The sequence below is a fragment of the Zootoca vivipara genome, chromosome 1 (genome assembly GCF_965207765.1).
Source record: "Zootoca vivipara chromosome 1, rZooViv2.hap1.1, whole genome shotgun sequence".
Classification (NCBI taxonomy): Eukaryota; Metazoa; Chordata; class Lepidosauria; order Squamata; family Lacertidae; genus Zootoca; species Zootoca vivipara.
Genome location: NC_142582.1, coordinates 94,877,173 through 94,899,867, shown reverse-complemented (window position 1 = coordinate 94,899,867; position 22,695 = coordinate 94,877,173). Strand labels below are relative to the sequence as shown.

The window sequence follows — 22,695 nt, the reverse complement described above, 5'->3', positions numbered from 1 at the left end:
CCACTTTTCCATGACTTTCAGTATCATCTATACATTGATGACACTCAGCTCCATCCCTGATCCATCCCTCTCATCCAATTCTCCACCTCCAGCTGCCTCTCTAGTGTTTCTGTGTAATCTACTATGGTATTACCTTGGATTTTAAATCTAATCAGAAACCCCTTAAAACCAGAATCTAGGCAAGTATTTTGTAACATAGGAGAGAACATACGATTTAAAGAAACCTCTATTTCCTGTTATTTCAGTACACTACTGACATTCTTAATGCATCTGACCCTAAGGACATAAGACCATCTCCTCACAACTATAAGGGTTTGTAAACCAAGACAAGAGACCTAGGCGTTCTTGGTTTTCCTCCCCCTCCCCCTTGATTTACTGAAGCTTGGTATAAATGAGGCAAGTGTCTTCACAGTACGCTTATATAGAGAAATATTGCTTCCTTGCTTTTGACCATAAATGTTCTCATGGCACAATACACGAAAAGAGACCTCTTTCTAACAGTCTACCGTTGTGTATAGAAGCAGCTGGTGTATAATCCCAAAGCACATTGAAGATAAAAATTAAATCCGGTGATCAACTTGGTTGGTATGCTGCAAAAATACATTTCAGTTTGTTTTGTGCACAGCTGGCAATCGATAGAATTTTATTTAGACAAACATATTTACTAGTAACATAAGACACAGGTGCCATCCCACAAACCTGTTTTCCTTTTTAATATAGCTGATAAACCATAGCAGATTGAACTAAAATATCACAAATGAGTAAAACAAAACACAACTGTAAACTTTTGCACTGGATGTATTGCATTAATCTTCCAGTTACGGTAAGTTTAAATGTTAAGCCAGGAATATGGCAACTACATTTGCAAGAGCTGCAGCAATATTAATTAGAGGAGGTAGCAGATGCATTGTCAAATCTGAAAAGCATAGGCTTACTGTGGCCGTAAACATTTCTAGGAGCCTGGAGTTATAAATATCTGAAGATGTCCTAAGTGGAGTGAGAGAACCAGGTGAAGTTATGTGAACTTAATTAAAGCAGTAGTAACATTTAGTATGTTTACTCGACACATTTAAATGAAACACAACAGAATATATTAGAAAATTTAAGTTTTAAAAATGCTAGGTGTGCATATTCACCATTTTGCTAACAACCTCCCTCTATGCCTAAATTTTAGTACTCTTAGGTCATACAGGAATTTAAGTAGTCAGTCAGTGGAAATATCCACTTAAATATATTTAAGTGTGCAAAATGTTTCAAAATGATTTGTACACAATTTGTGTAAACACCCTGATTTTTAATAAAGAGTTTCCATCCCTCTATACAGCGTCTTTATATATTGGCTATAATGGTTTCTTACTACATTGGCTATTTGCAATACTAGTAGTTAAGGCCCCTTGCTATATACAGTTTCTCAGTAGTGCAACAAAAATAGTCTTTAATATCTTGATTAATATAGCAGACATATTTCAGAGTTTCAATACAGCAAAATTTCATATCTTGAAAATATACACATTTTTACAATTCATAAGAAAAACAAAGTTTAAAAAATATTTATGGCGACTGGTCTCTTGTGGTTCCTAGTAACTGGTTCTGCAATTCTGTCTTCACAATTAAGTTTTGCTGTTTTATACCATTATGCAGTAGAAACACTTTCATGACTTCATCCAGTAACTGAACAATCCCAAAATGCAGCAAAGGCATACGTATAGTTTTCATAGTGCACTTTCACCTCATTGAAGTAAAGGTTGCTCCTAGTAGAAATTTTTCCACTTCAATGTGAAGCAGATGGATTTTAGTGGCTGAATTAAACAGTCTGGCGGTCTAATCCTCTCCTGCCAAAGACAGTTCTCAGAAGAGATGTCCTTTTGGAAACAGTACATAGTTCAGGATTACTTGAAGGGGTTCTTTGCCAACACACACTACATGTACACACACACTTGTCCTCCAGGAATGTCAGTGCAGCTGTAATAAATAAGCATCCACATCCTTAAAAAGAGAGATAAATAAATTAATTCAAAGAGCCATTCACTGCACAAAGTAGGGCTAGAATCTAAGAAGAGGCAACCACTGACTGTTTGAATTGATGCAGCCAAATAACATTTGCTTTTGGACAAAAATGTCACTTCTGAAGATTCTCTTTTACACATTCGATATTGCTAGAATTTAATGAAAGTGTTTTACATGAATATCTCACCTTGCTCACAGAAAGACATATGAACAGCAGTGTACCCAACCCCACTGTAGGCGCCACCCCAAGAATCTGAAATGTTACATGGGAATTGTTGCTCTAGGGTGAGATGTTGGACTATTCACAGTTCCCCTGTACAAACCGCCCCTTGCTTCTTCCAGCAATAGATGCTATGCTAAAGCACATATCTTGGGAAATCCTTCCCTTCTGCACATGGATTATCCCTTCTAGAATTGTTCCAAGCCCCTGAGCAAGTGCAATTGAAACAGAGAAAAGTGCATCTTTTGTTTCTGTGTCCTCCCCTTTGGAGAGCAAGAGCGCGAGCGCGATACAAGCCCTCTTCAGGCATTACTGACAAAGGTTAAGTTACCATGCAGGGAGTAGGGGGAAGATCAGAGAGTATACTCTAGCTCTGCCTTCCTTGTTGATGTCAACCTTGTGATATAACCCTGAAAAGCTGGAGGGGGTACCAAGAATGGCAATGAGAGGCCAAGGCTAGTGCACTTGTCCCCATTGCCCCCTCATATGTGGCAACTTAATAACACCTGAAGAAGTCTGCAGGAAGGAGGAGCTCCAGTAATGCGTGGGCAAGGATAAGTTCTTTCCTCCTCAACCGTGCATGTTTCTTTCATGAGAGCTGGTGCAGAATCAGCGCTAGGAAACTGAGATAGAACCAGAAAGTCTCTGGTTTGAATTTCACCTGTACAATGAGCTCACTAAGCCGATTAAGTACTTCACACTCGCTCTCAGCCCTCTATCTGCAATATAGACATAATACTACAACTGCTTCTCACAGGGCTATGGCAAGGTTGACAAGATAATGTGAAGCCCTTGGAGCACTTGGAATTGCTTCAAGGATTGTTATGATTATGTCTTCTCTTCCTTTTCATTTGAACCATATACACGGCTCCCACCTCTAATAGGAAGGAAAGCAATTGATACTTCTGCAGCTGGTCCAGAATAAAAGAAAACAAGGATCAGGCTGATGATCAAGCAAAAGAGCTAAGGGATAAGAAATGGTTACCAAGCAAAGACTGAGGAGCAGACCCACAATAAAGAATAAGCCAAAGTTATTCAATCTAACTTACTAATGGGCTACTTTAAAAGTGACAAAGACTGAGGAGAGCGAGAGCAGTTTGATGAAAGTCACCCCAACATTTTGCAGGCCCGTCACATTAACTAAACAAAGAGAAATAGTTGGTTGCTGTTTACACAGAGAAAACAGACTTCCAAATGCTTAGACCATTAGGTCGTCGTGACCGACTCTGGGGTTCCGGCACTTATCTCGCATTATTGGCCGAGGGAGCCGGCGTACAGCGGCCAGGTCATGTGGCCAGCATGACAAAGCCGCTTCTGGCGAACCAGAGCAGCACACGGAAAAGCCGTTTATCTTCCCACTGTAGTGGTACCTATTTATCTACTTGCACTTTGACGTGCTTCCAACTGCTAGGTTGGCTTAGTAGCACCCCACAAAATAAATCAGCTCACTACAGCTTAAGTGTAATGGAGGCAGTATAACATTGAGACCACGAAGGAACACCACAAACACATTACCTTTGCTATATTACCCGTATATCCTGGAACCAATGTAAGATGATTTTCTTGCTTCCACAATCCACTTAATTGTGTCTTTAAAATCTGAATATTTCTATGAAAGAAGGACAGATACATGGAATTATATTTTGGGCATCCCTAAAATTGAGCATCCCTTTACCATGGTAGTTTTTCCACCTTCAGTTCAGGAAATTAAAAATACATATAGGTAAAAACTAAAAATATTTTTTAAAAGATTAGGGGGGTGGGAATCTTAGTCTAAGAAGAAAGTTCTCCCAATTTGTATGGATAGAACTGTCAGTCAATAGAGAAAGCAAAATGTAATGAAACATCCTGGGAGAAAAAGAATCTCAAACTATATTGTTTAATTTGATTGATTTCAGTGCTGCTCCAAGCAATTTGACCCCATAAATCTAGTTCTGACCTGGGAACAGGAGGGTACATTGTAGTGATTTAAAAAATATGCAAAAAATGTTTCAGGCACTCGATTTTTTTTTTTTTTATGATTTCCTCAATAACCCAGTTGTTAAAATTATTGCTAGTGCTTTGATTAGGGCTTTATCTTTCAAATAATCACCCCAAAAGCATTTAGACCCCCCCCATCAAACCACATTATCTACATCTGCAATTGAGATGTGCGGTATTTTAAATATTGTCTGGTAGTTTGATTCTACATATATTATTTAAGGAAATAAAAAAAAGTTTTAAAGAAACCAACTGAATATACTGAGAAACATATTCTCCTTTAACATGCTAAACTATCCCATTCAGTTGGAAGCTTCTTGCATTTCTGATCCATACTCATGAACACGTTAGTAGTGTTTAACAGATTTAAACTATGCTACATACTTCTTATACATTTGATATAATTTTTCCTGTCATAGCTTCCGATAAAGAATGATAAGTTTGAAGAAGTTCTGAGATGATCCTATTAGAGATACTATGTCTCCTCAGAGAACCAGTTTTCCTGAAAGCTGAATGGCATGTTAAAGCAGTTTAAGTCTATAGTGTGGATTTGTCCTTAGACATATTTTCATTTAGTCCATGGATTACTCTACAGTATTTTCAAAAATAAACTTGTTAAACTAGGTTTTCAATGTGTGTGTGTGTGTGTGTGTGTGATACTGTATAGCAAAATAGGTTTAAAGCATTCAAAGACAGTGAAGTATCCTTGTCTTTTTTGCAACAACAGCCAATTTTAAGCAGTTACCTAATAGCTACAAAACCATATTTTTCTTCTGAAACACAATTTGCCATATTCCATATTTTATTAAAAGAAGATTTGAGATTAAACTAAACTCTTCTCTTTTACAAAGCCTCAGTTGTGTATTAAAGCTAAAGTATTTTATGTTTGTAAACTGCCATGGGGCTCATTTGAGGGCCATAAGGTAGCATATAAATATTTTTATAAAGACAAACAAATTCAATATTTGGGGCCCTTCCAGTGATGCCCACCCAATTGTGCAATGGATTTCTGCTTGCGTAATGGGACGTACTCTTCCTCTCTCTCCCCTACCGTCTTTCCCCCTTTTTAAGACACCGTCTTATAACTTTTTTTCCTCAAAAAAACACAGGGTGGCTTACTTTCGGTGGGATGTCTTATTTTTTTTATTACCGGTACAGTTTTTACAGCTCAGGGCGCTGGCTCAGGGCGCTGCTCGGTTCTCTTGAGTGCTCGGCGCTGCAGCAGCCACTGGTTCCGGGTGGCGGGGCAGCAGGCATCCTATGCTGGGCCAGGCAGAGGCCGCTGGCTCAGGCGCTCCGCCTGCCGCTGCAGGGCGCTCCAAGCTCCTTGGCCAGGCCAGGCAAGGAAGAAGCAGTGAGCCCAGCGGTGGCGACAAGCACAGAAGCGGCAGGGCGGCGATGGACGAGAAGGCGGAGCGCGGGGATGCAGCCAGCAAGGCGGGAGCGCGATCAGCTGTTAAGCGGAGCTCTTGGAGCGCCACTTCAGAGCTGATCGCGCTCCTGCAGTGCCAGCTGCATGGAGTGACTCTGTGAGTAGAGGTGCCTGTGGGGGTTGGTTTCCGCGGAGCGGAAGTATGGCTTATTTTGGGGGTATGTCTTATATTTCTCAAATGCTTAAAAACCCTGCCATGGCTTACTTTCTGACTACGTATTAAAAAAGGGGAAACAGGGTATATCCTGCTGGTGAACCCTCCAAATCTGGTCCAGAAGAAGGGAAGAGAAGGGGAAATCACACTACATGATCTGTAGATGTCTTGACATCATCTTCTCTGAACAATGACTGCCACTCCACTGCAGTTTTCAGCTATAAACCATGCTTGGAGTTTGACATTTTAAGAATACTGCTTATAGTACATTGTGGGTATTATATTAAACAAAGCATTTCCAGGTACTATGGCTGTTTCAACAATTGCTAATCTGCAAAGCCATGGAATGTTCTGCAACTGTAAAGCAAAAAACAGAGTGAATTTTTTTTAAAAAAAAACATGAAATGTAAGTCACATTAACTGCCATACTGTCATGAACTTTAAAAAGCGTAACTTACCCATCCTCTATTTTTTCTGCATGGGCAGAAAGCTCTGGCCACCACCTCTTAATAACAGCTTGGAGCCAATTTAAGCCAACGATCACATATCTGAAATGATTTTATTTTGTATTACAAAAAATGCTGCAGAGGAGTTTAAACCCAAGAAGACAGAAAATTTATTTTCAAAATGTTCCTCCATAGAAACAGGAGGGAAATGGAATTAAGAAAGCTGTTACAGAAGGAACTTTCCACAATATGTGAATAAGTGCCACAGGCATTTTCTCCTCATAAGCAAAGTAGAAGGGTTTTGCTTCATATACAAGATCCAACTGATCACTTTATGTGGTGATACTTGGAAGGAATTTTGTTCTGGATCGCTTTGGTTAGCTACCTGAGGGTCTCATATTTTGTGCATCTTTCTATGTAAACGGGATTAAGCAAAATGAACCCATTGCTTGATTAAGAGCTACAGGTGGCAACCTTTTTGCACATGTCAACTTCTGATGCATGGGTCCTTTTAGGCCCGGAAGAGGGTGGGACAGGGGTATAACAGGGCTGGGCAGGCTTGTGCACACCCTACCGACATGCACAGGGACCAGGAACGGAATCGCTGTGCAAAATTATCGCTGCCTATACTTTCTGAAGTGTGATGAGCACATACAACACAACTATTTTCAGCATGTTACAAGCAGAAAATATGCAATCAAGATGATGGTAGTTGAAAGAGTATGCATGCACATGGATAATAGTGTTTTAGATTGATTAGCCTTGCATATCATTTTATAATAAGTCTTAAATCAATTTACCATATAAATACAATAAATCATAATGAAAATGTATAAACAAATACACAATATCAATACAGTAACAATGATAAAACCACATCAAAGCCTGGATTTAAGTAACTGTAACATCAATATAATCTGACCTGCATGGGACTTTAATAACGGTGAAAACCAGTGCTTTGAACTGAGCTCAGAAGCTACTGTAGTTGGAAGTCAATGCAGTTGGGCCAAAACAGATGCTCTAGGTTTACGCCTTCCTAGGCCTTCCTATGTTTTTGTTAACAGTCTGGGCACTGCATTTCAAACAGTCCTCAAAGGAAGCCCCACATACAACACATTGCAGTAATCCAGCCTAGACCAGAATGTAGACAGCTGGAGTAAAGGTATCTCCATACAGAAAAGGTCATAGCTGGACAACAGCCAAAGTTGGTGAATGATACTCTATCCCATGGATGTCACCTGGGCTTCTAGTAGCAATGTTGGATCTAAGAATACCCTCAAGCTGTGGACATGCTCCTTCAGGGAGTGAGAGATGCCACTCAGAACAGGATCCACTTCACTCATCCAGTCAGAGGAATCAACTTGCAGTGTCTCAATCTTGTCTCGAATGAGCTTCAGTTTATTGGCTCTCGCCTAGTCCATTACTGAGGCCAGACAGCATATCCACTGCCACACCTACTCGAGCTATAAAGGAAAAACAGTGTTGCGTGCAATCAGCATAGTGATGGCAGCACACTCTAAAACTCTGGATAATTCCCACTCAGCTGTATCCTAAAGATGCCAAATAGAATGGATTAAAAGACTGAACCCTACAGAGCTCTACACAGGAGACTCTTGACCATGACATTTTTATGGAGTTGGCCATCCAGATAGGAGTGGAACCACTGCAAAACAGTGCCTCCAGCTCCCATCCTGGCTAGGCACTCTAGAACAATGTCATTGTCAAGAATACCGGAGGAAGAGACGTATCAGTAGGAACAGACTCCCCACCCTGTCTTTCTCCCAACACAGGCCATCATATAGGGTGACCAAGGCAGTCTCAGTACTGAAGCCCACGGGCCCCTTAGCACAAAGAGGGCTTAAAAATTGGAGCAGCTAGTGAAAGAAGATTAACATTTACTTTGTCAGCATCTATGAAGAGAATTATATTTTAAAACTTACTCTTCGAATTTGCTCTTAAGCAGTAATCTAACTATTGGTAGAAGGTCTACACAGCAGCCCACGGAAATATATGGTTTTTCTTCCTGTAAACTGAAATAAGATAATGTCAGTATACATAAACTTGCTCTTATAAATCTGAGCTCCACAAACCCCTACCCCTAGGTGTATTTTTACCTGCTGGTAAGAACAGGAAGGCAGTCTACCACTACACCCAGATCTTGTATCCTGGAAACATCAGTAAAAAAATGTACACTATTAGACACAGCTCTATGTAATTCTTCTAGACTTGAGACTTTTAAGCTCAATAATTCATGAGCCAGCACATGCATTTAAATACAGAAGACTAAGAATAGCTGCAATAAAAAAAGAAAAGAAAAAAGATGACATGCATGCAAACTTTACACAGCATCTGTATTCGAGTCCAACAAGTTTTAGAGTCCTGCTGTCTCCTTTCAGTGGATACTTGCAAAAGTAGTACATGGGCCACTGAGGTGAATGGGAGGTCTGTGCATGATTTCTACATTCCCATCCAGCCCTCTGCCTCTGAGGGAGTGGGAATCCTCCACATACAAGCACTGAAACCATTGTGGACTGGATTATACCAGTGACACTTTTCATATTTACCTTATTAAATAGGCTACGAGCTCGCTTATACTTCTTCTCCTCCAGAAAGTTAAAGCTACATTCAACCGGAGGTTTCTACTGAAGAGAACCTGTGCCATAGTATCATGATCTTCTGAAACCTAGAGACATGGGAACAATTTAGCCACTATTAACCAACAACTGTCAACCTAAACTGTTTGTATCCTGCTGGTTCTCATTAAAGCTATCATGCACAGTTCCTTACAGGCTATCTGACCAACATTTTAAAATACAATGGTTACAAAATCCAAGCCCTACAAAACAACTAAGATTGGAAGTAATCCAGCATTCTTAAGATTCCAGTTTTTCATTTTAAAACAAGTATCACGTAACATTTAACTTGCCTCTGAAAAAAATCCACTGTACTTTGATGATGGACTTTCTGTTTGAGAGCGGCCAGAATCACTGGAGTTTAGTAAGAAAGTACGACCGTCAGCAGGCAGTTTTGCTGGCAGATCAGCTGCACATGCCAGTTCATTTTCCTTATTTGCCATGTCACGGCTCTTGACTTTAGGGAGCTGTTTCTTTCTGAAACAAGGCTTTGGAGTATAATAGTGAGCTTTTCTTCTGCAATATACTACTTTGAACAGAGGATGGGGGCTGGTCAAAGTTTGCCCAACAGTTGTTCTGCAATACCAAACAATGACTTTAGTATCTAGTCAAAATCATAATGTATAGTGCATGCTATGTTATGATATTTTGCAGTAAAATTTTATTTACCATAGTAGCATCCTGCATTTTTTATGAACTGACACAATTTAAACCTGCAATCTGACTTACATGGGAAACACTTTTATCAATTACTTTGGTAATGTGAGTGTCAGGATCTGAACAATCTTTAATGTATCATTATGCTGATGCAAAATGGGCACTGGATAGTGGTGCAGGGGGTATTAAACACTGCATTAACTCATTTACTAGAAAGCCAAAGATACTGGTCCAGTTCACACATAATGCTAACGCAAACCATGGCTAAACGCAAACATGCAAGTATGTGAAAACTGTGGCTGCTCTGCCCCTCCCCAAGTCATTCTGCTGTTACATAACCCAGAGCTAAGCCATGGGTTTGTGGTTTGCTTTGCTCCAGACAAACCAAGTGGTAACTCACAAACAAACCCGAATTACCGCTAAACTAACTTCTAAGAAACTGGGCTAAAAGATGCTCATTCAATATTCTTCACTGATAATCGGAAAGGGGACTTGTCTAAATTGATCAGTTGTAGAATTCTGTCTCCAAGATTAAGAGAAGCAGCTCTTACCTGCCTGTGGAAGAAGCCAAAAGTTTTGCAGATTTCTTACCCTAGATATAAACAGCATATAACCAAGAATGAAAAAACCTACTATTTTCTATGTGTCTGATTTTCTTTTTCCCCCCACCTTGTTTCAATTGCTGTATACAACAAGCATTTGGGGAAAATACATTTATTTTTGTTGCCGCAGAGCAAAACCACTAATGGCTGCTCTGAGCATCTAGCTGAAGGACATGATATTGTGACACCCAAGGCAAGAGGTGGGATTATGACATCAGAGAAAACTTTGTACTACAACCTGTGTTATAATGTCAGTCTTTACTAATAAAATGTTGGGGGGAAAGTACACTTGATTGCCAGGGTCTTAGATAAGTCTGCCAACAGCTTGAGAATGTAATATTGTTGAGGATGGTTTCTCCAGCACACCAAGTGAGCTATTATCTGTCATATTATCAATATGGTGATAGTGAGACTGCTCAGCATTTGAATGTTCTAACATTTGATATTCTGACTCATCGGGACTCCCCAGAGAAAGGTAAGGTATCAATACGAACCACTTTTCTGAACCACTTTTCTGTTGCTACCTTTGGTGTTATAAATTAAAAAGGCATTTTCACTTGCAGTTCTTTTGGTCGTGGAGAGTATGGCTTTGGAAGAAAATGATTTCTCATGTTTTAACTGTGTTGCTATCAAACATGTAGAATTCATCACCTATCCCCATTGCTGTTAACTTGTTTAGGCTCATTTTTGTGCTTTTCACATTTTACCCCAAATGTGGAAAGCTTCCTTCTTCAACTGACTGCACAATCACAATCACGCTCACACAGACTCAAAATAACGTAAGAGTGCAATAGATGGATGGGTTACAAGGAGGGATGCAGAAGGAAAAAGAAGCAATTTGTCAAGCAGATCTTAACCTGCAGGTTCAGTTATAAAGAAGGACTCGTGCTAATGCAACACTACTTGGAAAATTAGTGAGAACACCTTCCCCATTTTGAAATGGGTGGATAGGTGGATCTATCAGAATATTTCTAGAAATTAGCAGCCATTTTCTGTATTTGCCTCTTCTGGATGCCCTAAGCATGTTCTTTAGAAGCCCATCATTTCATTCTATTTAGAAACATAGCTAGTGAATAGTAAATCATAAAGAGACAATATTTATGAAGGCTGTCAACCACACCCCCTTCATAATGGCATCTGGTTTGGCTAAAGAGATTCTTATACAGGTTGTCAGTGATGTGGAGCAGCAAGTTTTCCAGTGCTTATTTTTTCTCATGGAAATTTTTTCTATTTTATAAATTCATTGGTAACAATGAATGGATGCCAGTTTAATATACAATATTCGGCAGCCTTGACTGTTTTAATGTTTTTTTTTCTCTTTCTTTACTAAATACAAATAAAATAAACAGGTTAAATTATATAAATCTCTAGGGCAGCCTTTCTCAACCTTGGGTCCTCCAATGTTGTTTAAGTACAACTCCCATCATCCCTAGCTAGCAGGACCAGTGGTCAAGTATGATGGGAATTGTAGTTCAACAACTAGGAACCCATAGCTGCCAAGTTATCCCTTTTTTAAAGGGATTTTCCATTATGCTGAATAGGCTTCCTCACGAGAAAAGGGAAAACTTGGCAGCTATGGGAACCCATGGTTGAGAAAGGCTGTTCTAAGGCACCTGTAAATTTCCCAATGCAAGGCTGATTTTTTTTAAAAAAATAGAACAGTTATACATGTTTTATAATTGTAATAGTTTTATTTGTTTTTATAAACTGTAAATAAAAAAGCAACTGGAGCTACTGGGTATCTGTAGCTCTTGCTGATTATAATATTGGAACTAATGACCCTTTACAGCTCTGAATGGGAGGTCACTCACAACACACTCACAACACAAAACACAACAATAGAACTAGCTGTGTATGTCTTGCATTAGAAAACTTGTTATGTGATCTAGATGAAAACGTAAAAGCTTACCTCCTTCATGTTCTCATTAATGGAATAAGAACTCCTTTTTCTAGGGAGATCAACAGGACGACCGTCACTATACAATAGCATTCGTTTTCTAACATTTTGGGCTTCAGTTGCCATAATATCCAAAATCCCTGGTTTTCAAGACAAAGGTAAAGTTAATTTTCATTCTTAACATTATCTGTCAATCCCACAGTAATCTGAATGAGATTTAATGAAGACATTACTGTACTTATTTAGCGCATTAGATGCAATCTACAGGGAAGTCTATAAAACTGTATCAGCTGTAAGTGATAAGTACTAAACTAATACATGCCCTGGGGATACTAGGATAGAGATTTTAAAAAACCTCATCATTGATATGGTCCAATAAGGACACCTGAAGTTTCTGCACTGTTTATTATTATTTAAATATTTATACAGCACACTTTCAAAAAAACACAGCAAGGTGCTGTACAACATGGAATATTCACACAATTAATATTCAAAATATGTCAATGCACATTGGTTAATTCAGTCTGAAGATCTGCTAACACCTAATGCCAATCTCATTGCTGCCATCATTTTTATTTTATTTTTTAATTTTCAAAGGGATCCATCTGGATACATACTATTATCTGCCATAGGCTATACAGTGCTAACTTTCTAACTAAGCGCCTGACGGTTTCTTCTCTTCAGCACTGGCTTACAACTCCTCAGTTAATAAATAACATTAATATAAATTGGTTTCAGAAACATAAGAACCACAGACAATTTGAAGTCTAGCATAAAGGCCATTAAGTTTGGTATTTTATTTTTAATAAATAAACATGAAATAAAATTAGTTAGTGATTTGTGGCCCGCATTTCATAAGCTTTTGTTTCCTTCTCTCAAAATAATCCCTGGGAATACTTATAAATCAATTTCAGATCTGCACAACCAACCTCTGGAGCCTAAGGTAGCAGCATACTATGGAGGGCAATGTTCCATTGCAAAGATGCTTTGTGCAGAGTCTATAAATAGGTAATCAGCTCTTCAGTCTTACTGGACTGAAGTAGAGCTGCTGCTTCCTTAAAAATGCTTTTTCAGAACAAGTGCATAGGTAAAGAAAAGAGGAAAGTAGAAATTCATGTCAATGTAATACCTTTTTCTGAATGTTAATATCCATGCAGCAGTAACAGAAGTACTAACCTTCTGGTTTACCTATCCTGACCATTTTATTGCATAGAATATCACAATGTGACACAGTCTAGTTCAGCCTTCTACATAAGTTACTAACTTGCAAAAATGTTATTAGCCTGCTGGGGGCTGGCTGGAAAGATGCACAACATTTCTAAGCCAGGTGGAAAAGAGAGCTGGAGTGTTTCATCTCTCTTCCATCAGCCTACTCACTTGCCTGAATGGAATTCCTGGTCACCAACAGCAGCTACCAAACTAGTGCTCAAATACTAGAGTGAGGGCATAACCCAGTGAATATGTAAAGAAATCTTTAAAATACCAACAAATATTACAATAAAATAGTTACTAGGTACTGCTTTGGATTTGTTTGAATATCTAAGCTATAAGTGTACAGTGGTACCTTGGTTTACAAACTTAATCCGTTCCGGAAGTCCGTTCTTAAACCAAAACCGTTCTTAAACCGAGGCGCGCTTTCCCCAACGAGGCCTCCAACCCCTGGTGTCCTTCCACCTTTCGGCTTCCATTTGTAGACAGAGGTAAAGTTCACTAACCGGAACACTACTTTCAGTTTTGCGGAGTTCTTATACCAAATAGTTCAGGGGCCACCAAACTTACCGCGTTTTGGGCCAGTGCCTGCAGCGGCGATCGCGTGGTGGGCTGGAGGGCAGGGGAGTGAGTGCTCATACGTGTGTGCACATGCTATTTTCGGCGCACCTCCGGGTCGCAGGAGCACCAGAAATAGCTTGTGTGCATGTGCACGGGCCTCCTCCGACCTGGAAGTGCGCCGGAAATGACGTTTGCGCATGCACGCAAGCTATTTCCAGTGCTCCTGCGACCCGGAAGTGGGCAGCCCTGCCGCGCTGGTAAGAGCGGGTGGCAGCAGCAGGCAGCGGGGGGTGCTGTGGGCCGGATAAATGAGTCCTTTGGGCTGTATCCGGCCCCTGGGCCATAGTTTGGGGATGCCTGGAATAGTTCGTACACAGGGCTGTTCTTAAACCGAGGTACCACTGTACTGCATTTTAGATATCATCAAATATTTCAGTTCAAGCACTTTTGGCTCTTGGAAAACATTTGAGATATTTACATGGTTCTTAAAGTCAACACAGGGCATTTCGTCATCTTGCACAATAGGTTGCAGATTCTGTAGCTACCAATTCCTCTTTATATCCTGAAGGACCAATCTTATTTTGAATATAGCTGTTTTGGGCAAGTGCAGTTTTGCATGAAACAGCTATATTAGAAATAAAAACATACGGTACATATATACAGTACTGTACTGTGGATGTCTTCAGCAGCCACCAACAGAAATAGGGATGCTCATCCTCTGAGCTAAATGGAAACAAAATGGCTACTGTAGTTTGTGCTCAGGCAAGGAGCAAACAGAAGTACAGTGGTACCTCTACTTACAAATTTAATGCGTTCCGAACACACATTTGTAAGTCGAAAAAATTTGTACGTCGAATCCCATAGGAATGCATTGGGGGAAAAAATCGTAAGTAGAAGCAACCCTTTCTAAAAATTCGTAAGTAGAAAAAATCCTATCTAAACCACATCCAGGAGCTCAATTCGTAAGTAGAAACATTCGTAAGTAGAGGTACCACTGTAGGTGGTGTGGCAATAGAGAAAGAACCCATCACCACACATGCAAAGAACCAGCCACAAAAAAGTATGCTTCAGCATGCACAGCATTCAGGCAATTGTGCATTTTTTATGTTTGATAATTGCAGATCAGGAAAACTTGGATTACTATAGGTTGGCAATTGGCATTTGGACAAGGATTGCATACGTTTGGACAAGGATTGCCAAGAAAAACAAGTAGCTCTGAATCCACATTAAACTTCAGCTGCCACATGGATGGGCCCCTCAAGCATTTGTTAGTTTTGTTTTTCCAGATATAACTCAAACTAATCAGATCCTAATAAATTTAGAGCACTGGAAATTAGTATCACATCAATTAACTACCATCCCCAGGCATACGTTGCAATGAGATTAGATTTTTTTTCTATTTCAAATTTTAATACGACTTATAAAGATAGGAGCAAAAGCTGAAAAGGGAACTATTGTGCTCAAGGCAATTTGCACTCCTACTAATGCTGAGGAAATAAAACAATAAATGTAACAGTTACGTTTGAAGCTTGACTACTTCTAATATGGTAAGCATGACCATGAATTGATTTTTTTGTTCACCCCACCATTTTTACAGCTGCAATTGTTAAAGGTAAAGGGACCCCTGACCGTTAGGTCCAGTCGCGGACAACCCTGGGGTTGTGGCGCTCATCTTGTTTTACTGGCTGAGGGAGCCGGTGTACAGCTTCCAGGTCATGTGGCCAGCATGACTAAGCCGCAGCGCACGGAAACGCTGTTTACCTTCCCGCCGGAGCGGTACCTAATTATCTACTTGCACTTTGATGTGCTTTCAAACTGCTAGGTTGGCAGGAGCAGGGACTGAGCAACGGGAGCTCACCCATCCCGGGGATTCGAACCACTGACCTTCTGATCGGCAAGCCATAGGCTCTGTGGTTTAGACCACAGCACCACCAGCATCCTGTTACACCACTGTAATTTGGTAAAATTGCAAAGATTATAAGTTTGATATCTAATAGCAGCTCTCAGGATGTGGTTGATGTGCTTGTATACAAAAGGCACCTCATAATGCAAAAATGTTGCTTTTAAGTGACTGTATTACTTCAACAGCAGAAATTGGAACCAAACCTGTATTTTTGGTAAAGTATAAGTCTTGGTAGCACGTGTGCTGGTTGCTTGTTGTTTTCCCCAAATCAGAAAAATCCTGAATACTTTACAACGACAGTGCACTTCTGTGTAGGTCTTCTCAATTGATGTCCCACTGAGTTCAATGGGATTTACTCATGTGAAGTGTGTATAAGATTGCAGCCTAAATTAAATTCAGAGCTGTTCACTCCCTCTAAATCTGTGTCTCTTTCAAAACAAAACCTTAATTATCTTAATTAGCAAATTAAAAGTTGTCCAGCCAAAATCCTCAGCTCAGCTGAAATTATCAGTTATTATCACATGAGTAATCTACTGTAGTACCAATCAGCCTTTTCCCAACTGAACCCTATGCCCATCAAATTAGTTCTCAGAGATGGAATTCTGACACTCCTTTCTTGTTAGCAATTCAGCTTCATAAATAAATAGCTCCAGTTCCTAGAAGAGCAATCCTAGTTTGTAGCACATGGTGAAAATCATATCTACATTAAGCCTATAGCAGCCTTCAAAAGATAACAATATGCAATTTTCTAGAGCTTGGAGCAGACATACAGTATTAGAAAACCTCGTCCTTGAGTTTATTTCAATGGGGGGGGGGGGAGACACCTCTCTGGCTCATGGACCAAATATCATCCTCCAGTTCTCTCTATCAAGCTCTTGAGCAGGCTTCTTCAACCTTGGCCCTCCAGATGTTTTTGGCCTACAACTCCCATGATCCGTAGAGCTAGCAGGACCAGTGGTCAGGGATGATGGGAATTGTAGTCTCAAAACCTCTGGAGGGCTGAGGTTGAGGAAGCCTGCTCTTGAGACTCTCTCAAGCACAAATCCCTCACTGGCCCTGTTCACTCGCGCCTTCCTCACATGCTTCTGCCTGCCTGGAATGTGCTCCTGAACCATGATATTGTATCTTGTTTGCCAGGGTAGCAGTGTGTATGTAGACATGTATGTAACTTTGGACTATTGTGTAGTTGAATTGTAGGCTTTGTACAGAACTATGTCACATTCGTTGCTCTGACCATTTTTTCCTCTAGCCTTGTCCATGCAGCCCCCAGAATGTCGCCTGTGAGGAAATGTGGCTCCTGGGCTGAAAAGGGTTCCCTACCTCTGACTTACTTCCTCTTCCCTTCCAATCCCTTTCCTTTTGGGTTGTGCTTTTTTAGATAGCTTCAGTTTGATCTGTAATCCACATGGTTCTCTCCCCCCCCCCCCCGGTCAGCCAATCAAGGGGGTACTCTGCCAATTTCACAGCTAACTATGGTTAACACTACTTGTATAACTACAGCGGGCACCAAGCCAAAGTTGGCAAACTCTTTGAAGTCTGCAATGATCAGTGGCCTGGTTTACACATAACACAAAACCATAATTAAATGCCTCCTTCCCAAACCTGGTACCATCTGGGTGTTTCAGACTAAAAAACATGCATAATCTCTGACCACTGGACATTTTGGTCGGGACTAATTGTAGACGAAAACATCTAGAAGGCTCTGATTTGGGGAAGGCTGGTTTAGTACTGTGTGTTCAAGCCTTGGGCTTGTGCATTTTTCCCTTTACCCTCCCTTATCACACTTTCGGGAAGGAGATCAAAAGCATCCATTTCTGTTTTGAGCTAATCACAGCTTTTAAGGTCCCGACAGAACCCAGACAAATTGTACTTAGTGTTAACTATGCTTTACTCTAACAAGTCAGGTTCATTAACCACAATGCTGGCTCATTTCAATAAACTACAGGCAACACTAACCACAATTATTCTGTGACAGGCAAGTGCAAGAAGATGGGTAAAGTGCTGCGATTATCCACAAGACTGTCTATATGCAATGCACATAGTAACACTTTTAAAATAATTGATCAGGCAGCATTATATCTTAAGGGTTTCAAAATTTAACAAAATAGACAGTCCTCAGAAGAGAGACTTTTTGCAGTGCACTTTCATGCTGTGCATCTTTTCCTATTACCATCAGACATCTGAAGCCCAGGTTCTCCTCCTTTTGGTAGATATATACAGGTCTTCTGCACCAAAACTGAAGGAAAGGGAAGGTCAAGAGAAGCACTAACGTATCAGTAAGCAACTTCTGGAAGTCAGGAAAAAGGTGCTGCTTTCTATGTCATCTTAAAAATAAATAAAAATCAATTTTGAAAAGGTTTTTTTTTCTTGGCCTGTTTTAAGCTAATGCCAAAGGCAGACTTGCTCCCTAAATGCAATTTTTTTGAAAATATGGACCTTTTAAAAATACAATCACTTGCCGCCCAAAATTATATAGTCAACCAAAAACTTTGCCATGTGACCGCATGAAACTTAAACACTGTGAGCAGCTTGTAAGTTGGACAACCTATGTCTGCTTTGTAGGGTGCATCAAAAGGAGAAAAAAGAGCTAAGGAGGTTTGTGGGCTTAAGTACTTCTAAAATAAGTGAAAGTAATAAAAATGAAAAGGATAAAAAAACACAGATAAACAGCAAAATTACTCCTTATGCTTTCCATTATGTTCAGGGAAGTTTTTAATGCTTAATGCTGTATTGTGTTTTAATATTTGGTTGGGAGCCACCCAGAGTGCATGGGGAAACCCAGCCAGATGGGCAGGATATAAATAAATTATTATTATTATTACTCCAAAATCCATTTATTTATCAAATGAGATAATCCACTGAATGTCAAGAATTTGTGGTAACACATTGTTTTCAGTATGGTACTTTACCACAGAATTAAAAACCTTCTGAGAAAAATGTTAGCATCCTTATGCCACAATGATCAGTACCCCATTAAACCTGACAGTGCAAGATTTATGCTTGCATAGTGGGACTTACCCCTCTCCCTCCCCATCTGCAGCCCCTAAATCTTTAATGGGTTCCCCCCTAACCATTGAAAATAGATTTGGGGAGGGCACAGGGAGCACATAGAGCAGGCATGGCCAAACCTGGCCCTCCAGATGTTTGGAGACTACAATTCCCATCATCCCTGACCACTGGTCCTGTTAGCTAGGGATGGTGGGAGTTGTAGTCCCAAAACATCTGGAGGGATGAAACAGGGAAGTCTTATTGTGTAAGACGTAGTCATTGTACTGACAGGATGGTCACTTAGTGCTACACTGGATACAAGCCATAGGATATTCAGCTGTGCTGTAGCACTTTTTAAAATATTTCATGGTAAGAGAGGGATGAGTATTAATTATCATTTCTTTAGTGGGTCAGATGAAGATCTTGTTAACCATGTGATGATATACTGATTACTGTGCATAAGGACATGTATGTTTACTCAGAATAAGGTCCTTTCTATTTAATGAGGCTTACTCTTGGGTAAATGTGTGCAGAATTACACACCTATTAATTTGATCAACCACTTTTAAATTGTCTCTCTTCAGGCACAATGATACTAGTGGCTACCCCCTCAGCATAGCAAACCATGCATTCTTGCACAGGTAAACTGGAGGGGGTGCATGCCCTCATGAACTACTTGGAACGGGCACCCCCAAACTCAGCCCTCCATATGCTTTGGGACTACAACTCCCACTATCCCTAGCTAACAGAATCAGTGTTCAGGGATGATGAGAATTGTAGTCCCAAAACATCTGAAGGGCTGAGTTTGGGGATGCCTGACTTGGAAGGATAGATTACAAAATGTAAAATACACTGAAAAAGAAAGTACTGTATGTTAGATTCTGCACACAAAGGTTAGAATGCTATGGTTGTTGTTGTTTAGTCGTTTAGTCGTGTCCGACTCTTTGTGACCCCATGGACCATCTATGGCAACATAATAATAATGTGAACTGCAGCAAAATGTTAAGATTCTTAGGTACTGGTAGAATTAGCAAGGTCCAGCAAACTAAGTTGGAGGAGTGAAACTACCTGGATGTGAAACAGGTTCAAGTTCTCCTGTTAACAGAAAGTGGCTTTGAGGACAGCCCCTGGCTATGTTTCTATTGCTCCACCTGCTAAGAGGTTGGAATACATAGGCACCTTGCATATAAAGTTTTAGGGAACTATAATCCACTGCCCCACTTGCCTGACTGCATTGTCTGTAACCTTATATGATTTACTTGCATTTCCACCTCATCATCTCCACCCCAATACACTCTTCCCCCCTGTGCTACACCTCTCCCCTCCACCAAATCAAAGAAGGCGGCACAAGGCGCAGTGAGCTCTTGCACTATTTTACACTGCATGACACTACTGGCAGGTATTTGTTGTGTTGCATATTGGCCTCATGATTCCATCCTTCTGTTAAATAGGGACATCCCTTAAAATTAAGTTGCAAAGTCATTTCTTCAAACAGCTCTGAGTTACCCAAGGGTTCCCCACCAGCAAAAACACTAATATCACCTGGTGAATTAAGAGCTAAAAGGCATTGGTGCGAGTATTGTCCTGCATAATATAGAACAATAGAGGAACCCCATTTTAGGAGACAATCACACTATACACAATGAGAGTACTGGCACTGCAGTTCATGGAAGACATCATAGTTCAGGGGCAGCACATCCGCTCTGCATGCAGATTAAATTCCTAAGCATCTCAAGGTAGCTCTGAGAAACGCCTACCCCAAATCCTAGAGAGTCGCACTGCCCATCAGCATAGACAACACTGAAGTTAGAGGGACCAATAGTCTGTCCACAGGTTTCTTACGGCCCCCATTCTAGGCACGGTTACTCAGAACCTAATTCCGTCCAGCCCAACAGGGCTTGTAAGAGTGCACAGGCATGCAACCTTAAACATGTGGTACGTCCAGAATAAAGTCACTGGTGTAAATACAGGAGGGAAGGGAGCCTGAAAGAAAACCGTGTGTGTGTGTGTGTATGTGATCCTTCTGTCTCCCGAATTTGGTGCTTAAAGAATAGTGCACCTCAATTTCTTAAAATAGTTTTACAGCGCATACTCACGAGCTGGGTGTGTGTGTGTGTGTGTGTGTGTGTGTAAATGGGGGATCCAACACAAATGCAGCCTCGTCAACAGGCAGCATGACAGTGGGTGGCTCGCAGGCAGGTAGAAACTAGTAGCCAGCCTCACCCCCGCCCATTAGCACTCCTCCCAACAGCAGCAGAGAGGGAGGTGGGCCTTCCCTGCCCCGGGCGAATGAAAGGAAACTACATATAAAGCGAGGAAGAAGAAGAGCGCCCGGGCGAGGGGGAAGGGGCGGCGGCACTCTCTCCCTGCGGCCCCAGCTGCTGCTTCGCACCTGACCCAGGCCTGCGTGCACGAGCAGGGAGGATGAAGAAGAGGAACGCCTGGGTGGGACGGCCCGGCAGCCACCGCCGGCTCCGGGGCCAGGGCCGAGCGGGCGACCGCTAGCTCACCTGCGAGTGCTGCTCATGGTCCAGGCGCCGCGGGTTCTGCTGCTGGACGGGCCTCAAATGGGAGCCGCCGGGCGCGGCGGCGGCGGAGTCCTAGCGCCGGGGCCCACTCGGCGTAGCGAGCGCCATTCAAACGCCGCCGCAGTGCACGCTGGGACCGGGAAGTCCGGACAGGCGGGCCTGTAAGGGAGGTGCCGTCACCAGCAGCGCTCCTCCCTCCCTCCCTCTCCCCGGCTGACTCGCGCTCCGGTCACGTGCAGCGCACACGCGGCGGGCCGGGGGACTTGGCCCTCGAGGCGCACTGGGCTCCTCGGGCTCTGCAAGCGCGGAGATGGGGGAGGCACGGCAGCAGGCTAAAGGAGTCAATAACGCGACTGCCTTGTTTGGCGACGAGGATAGCCGCCCGCCCGTGGGGAACCCTGAGGCAACTGCCTCAGGCGCTGCCGCCGCCGCCACCGGAAAAGTGGCAGGGAGTTCCGGGGACCTCTGGTGAGATCTCGCCGCCGCCGCCTCTCACTTCTCCAGCGGCTGGGGTGGGAGGCACCTGCAGTGGTGCTGAGAAGCTCCTCCACTGGATGCCGGTCCAACAGCAGGACCTGCAGCCAGGGGAGGACTTCGGGCTTTCAAAAGTTCGGTGGCGCCCTGTGCGAAAGCCAAAAATTGCCCCCACCCCTCTCGCCTTCCCCTCTAAGTCACAGTTGCGGCACCTTCCCATTCTGCCTCAAGCAGCAAAATGAATTGTGCCACCGCTGCCGTCACCACCTCCCTTCCAAGGTTGCTACGTACATACTGACATTCGTTAGCCAAAGGCAGCCTCCCTCTCTGGTCAACAGGCGTTTTGCTCTGTGGCGCTGTAGGAGCATCAAGTGGCTGTTTGAAGGAGCTCCTGAGCATCTTTGAGATTTCCCTGGCCAGCCTCCTGTGTAATCAGTCCTTCTTCACGTTGTCTGTGAAGCTTGCTCCACCTCAGTCTTGCTTTGGTGCTCATGTGCTCTTTACCTTACAGGCAAATAGTCAGAAATTCGTCATACACCAGGCCTTTCAGTGCTCACTGCTTCTTCTCTAGATCCTAGTGTTCAGGCATCACAAGTTCATTATACAGCACAGTCAACAGAATATTCTGTATGGTTACTCTCAGAAGTATGTCCCAAGTTAGCATCCATTTGCCTCTGGAGACAATGGAAGAGTGCGCCTTTGAGAGTAAAATCAAACTGTTGGAGAGTTATAGTGCCTGCTGTGAATGTAGAGACCGATATGGGAGAGACATGTTTTGTTGTGGTTGGGGCAGATGAAGGCATCCGGTTGTGCTGATGCAGGTGTTTTTCTTCTTTCTGTGCTCCCAGTGGTCATTCCTCAATAATCCTGTATGCATAGAACTGTAACTGTAAGTGCTTTAAGAATAAACTGGACTTATTTTGGGGTGGGAGAACTTATTTTGTTCTCTCACTGTGTGTGCTAGTCTTGTGATGTTGCATCTGCATGTGATATTGTAAGGTAAC

The 22,695-nt window shown here is 41.9% G+C and overlaps 1 protein-coding gene across 3 annotated transcripts; it reads right to left on the bottom strand.

Annotated features, from left to right (window-relative positions):
- Positions 1-609: 609 nt before the first annotated feature.
- Positions 610-22,147, bottom strand: KATNBL1 (katanin regulatory subunit B1 like 1). 3 transcript variants are annotated; one of them, XM_088671136.1, is made up of 10 exons: positions 21,983-22,147; positions 12,041-12,168; positions 10,081-10,121; positions 9,166-9,448; positions 8,804-8,922; positions 8,354-8,404; positions 8,180-8,269; positions 6,252-6,341; positions 3,743-3,836; positions 610-1,986 (listed from the first exon to the last, which is right to left on the bottom strand). In XM_088671136.1, the coding sequence occupies exons 1-10, from the start codon at positions 21,990-21,992 to the stop codon at positions 1,954-1,956; spliced, it is 939 nt and encodes a 312-aa protein (XP_088527262.1). In that variant the 5' UTR covers positions 21,993-22,147; the 3' UTR covers positions 610-1,953. The 3 variants fall into 3 exon arrangements, with proteins under 3 accessions (XP_088527262.1, XP_034966746.3, XP_034966729.3); XM_035110855.3 differs by lacking the exon at positions 21,983-22,147 and adding an exon at positions 21,200-21,342; XM_035110838.3 differs by lacking the exons at positions 610-1,986; positions 21,983-22,147 and adding an exon at positions 21,200-21,342 and having other exon boundaries at positions 3,573-3,836.
- Positions 22,148-22,695: the final 548 nt, after the last annotated feature.

Excerpts from the sequence above, each read along its gene's own strand:
- KATNBL1 (XM_035110838.3), bottom strand. The coding sequence starts at position 12,154 with ATGGCAACTGAAGCCCAAAATGTTAGAAAACGAATGCTATTGTATAGT. Across the intron at positions 8,405-8,803 it reads CTCGTAGCCTATTTAATAAG|GATACAAGATCTGGGTGTAG; the intron begins GTAAATATGAAA and ends TGATGTTTCCAG. Across the intron at positions 3,837-6,251 it reads GCAGAAAAAATAGAGGATGG|AAATATTCAGATTTTAAAGA; the intron begins GTAAGTTACGCT and ends CTTCTTTCATAG.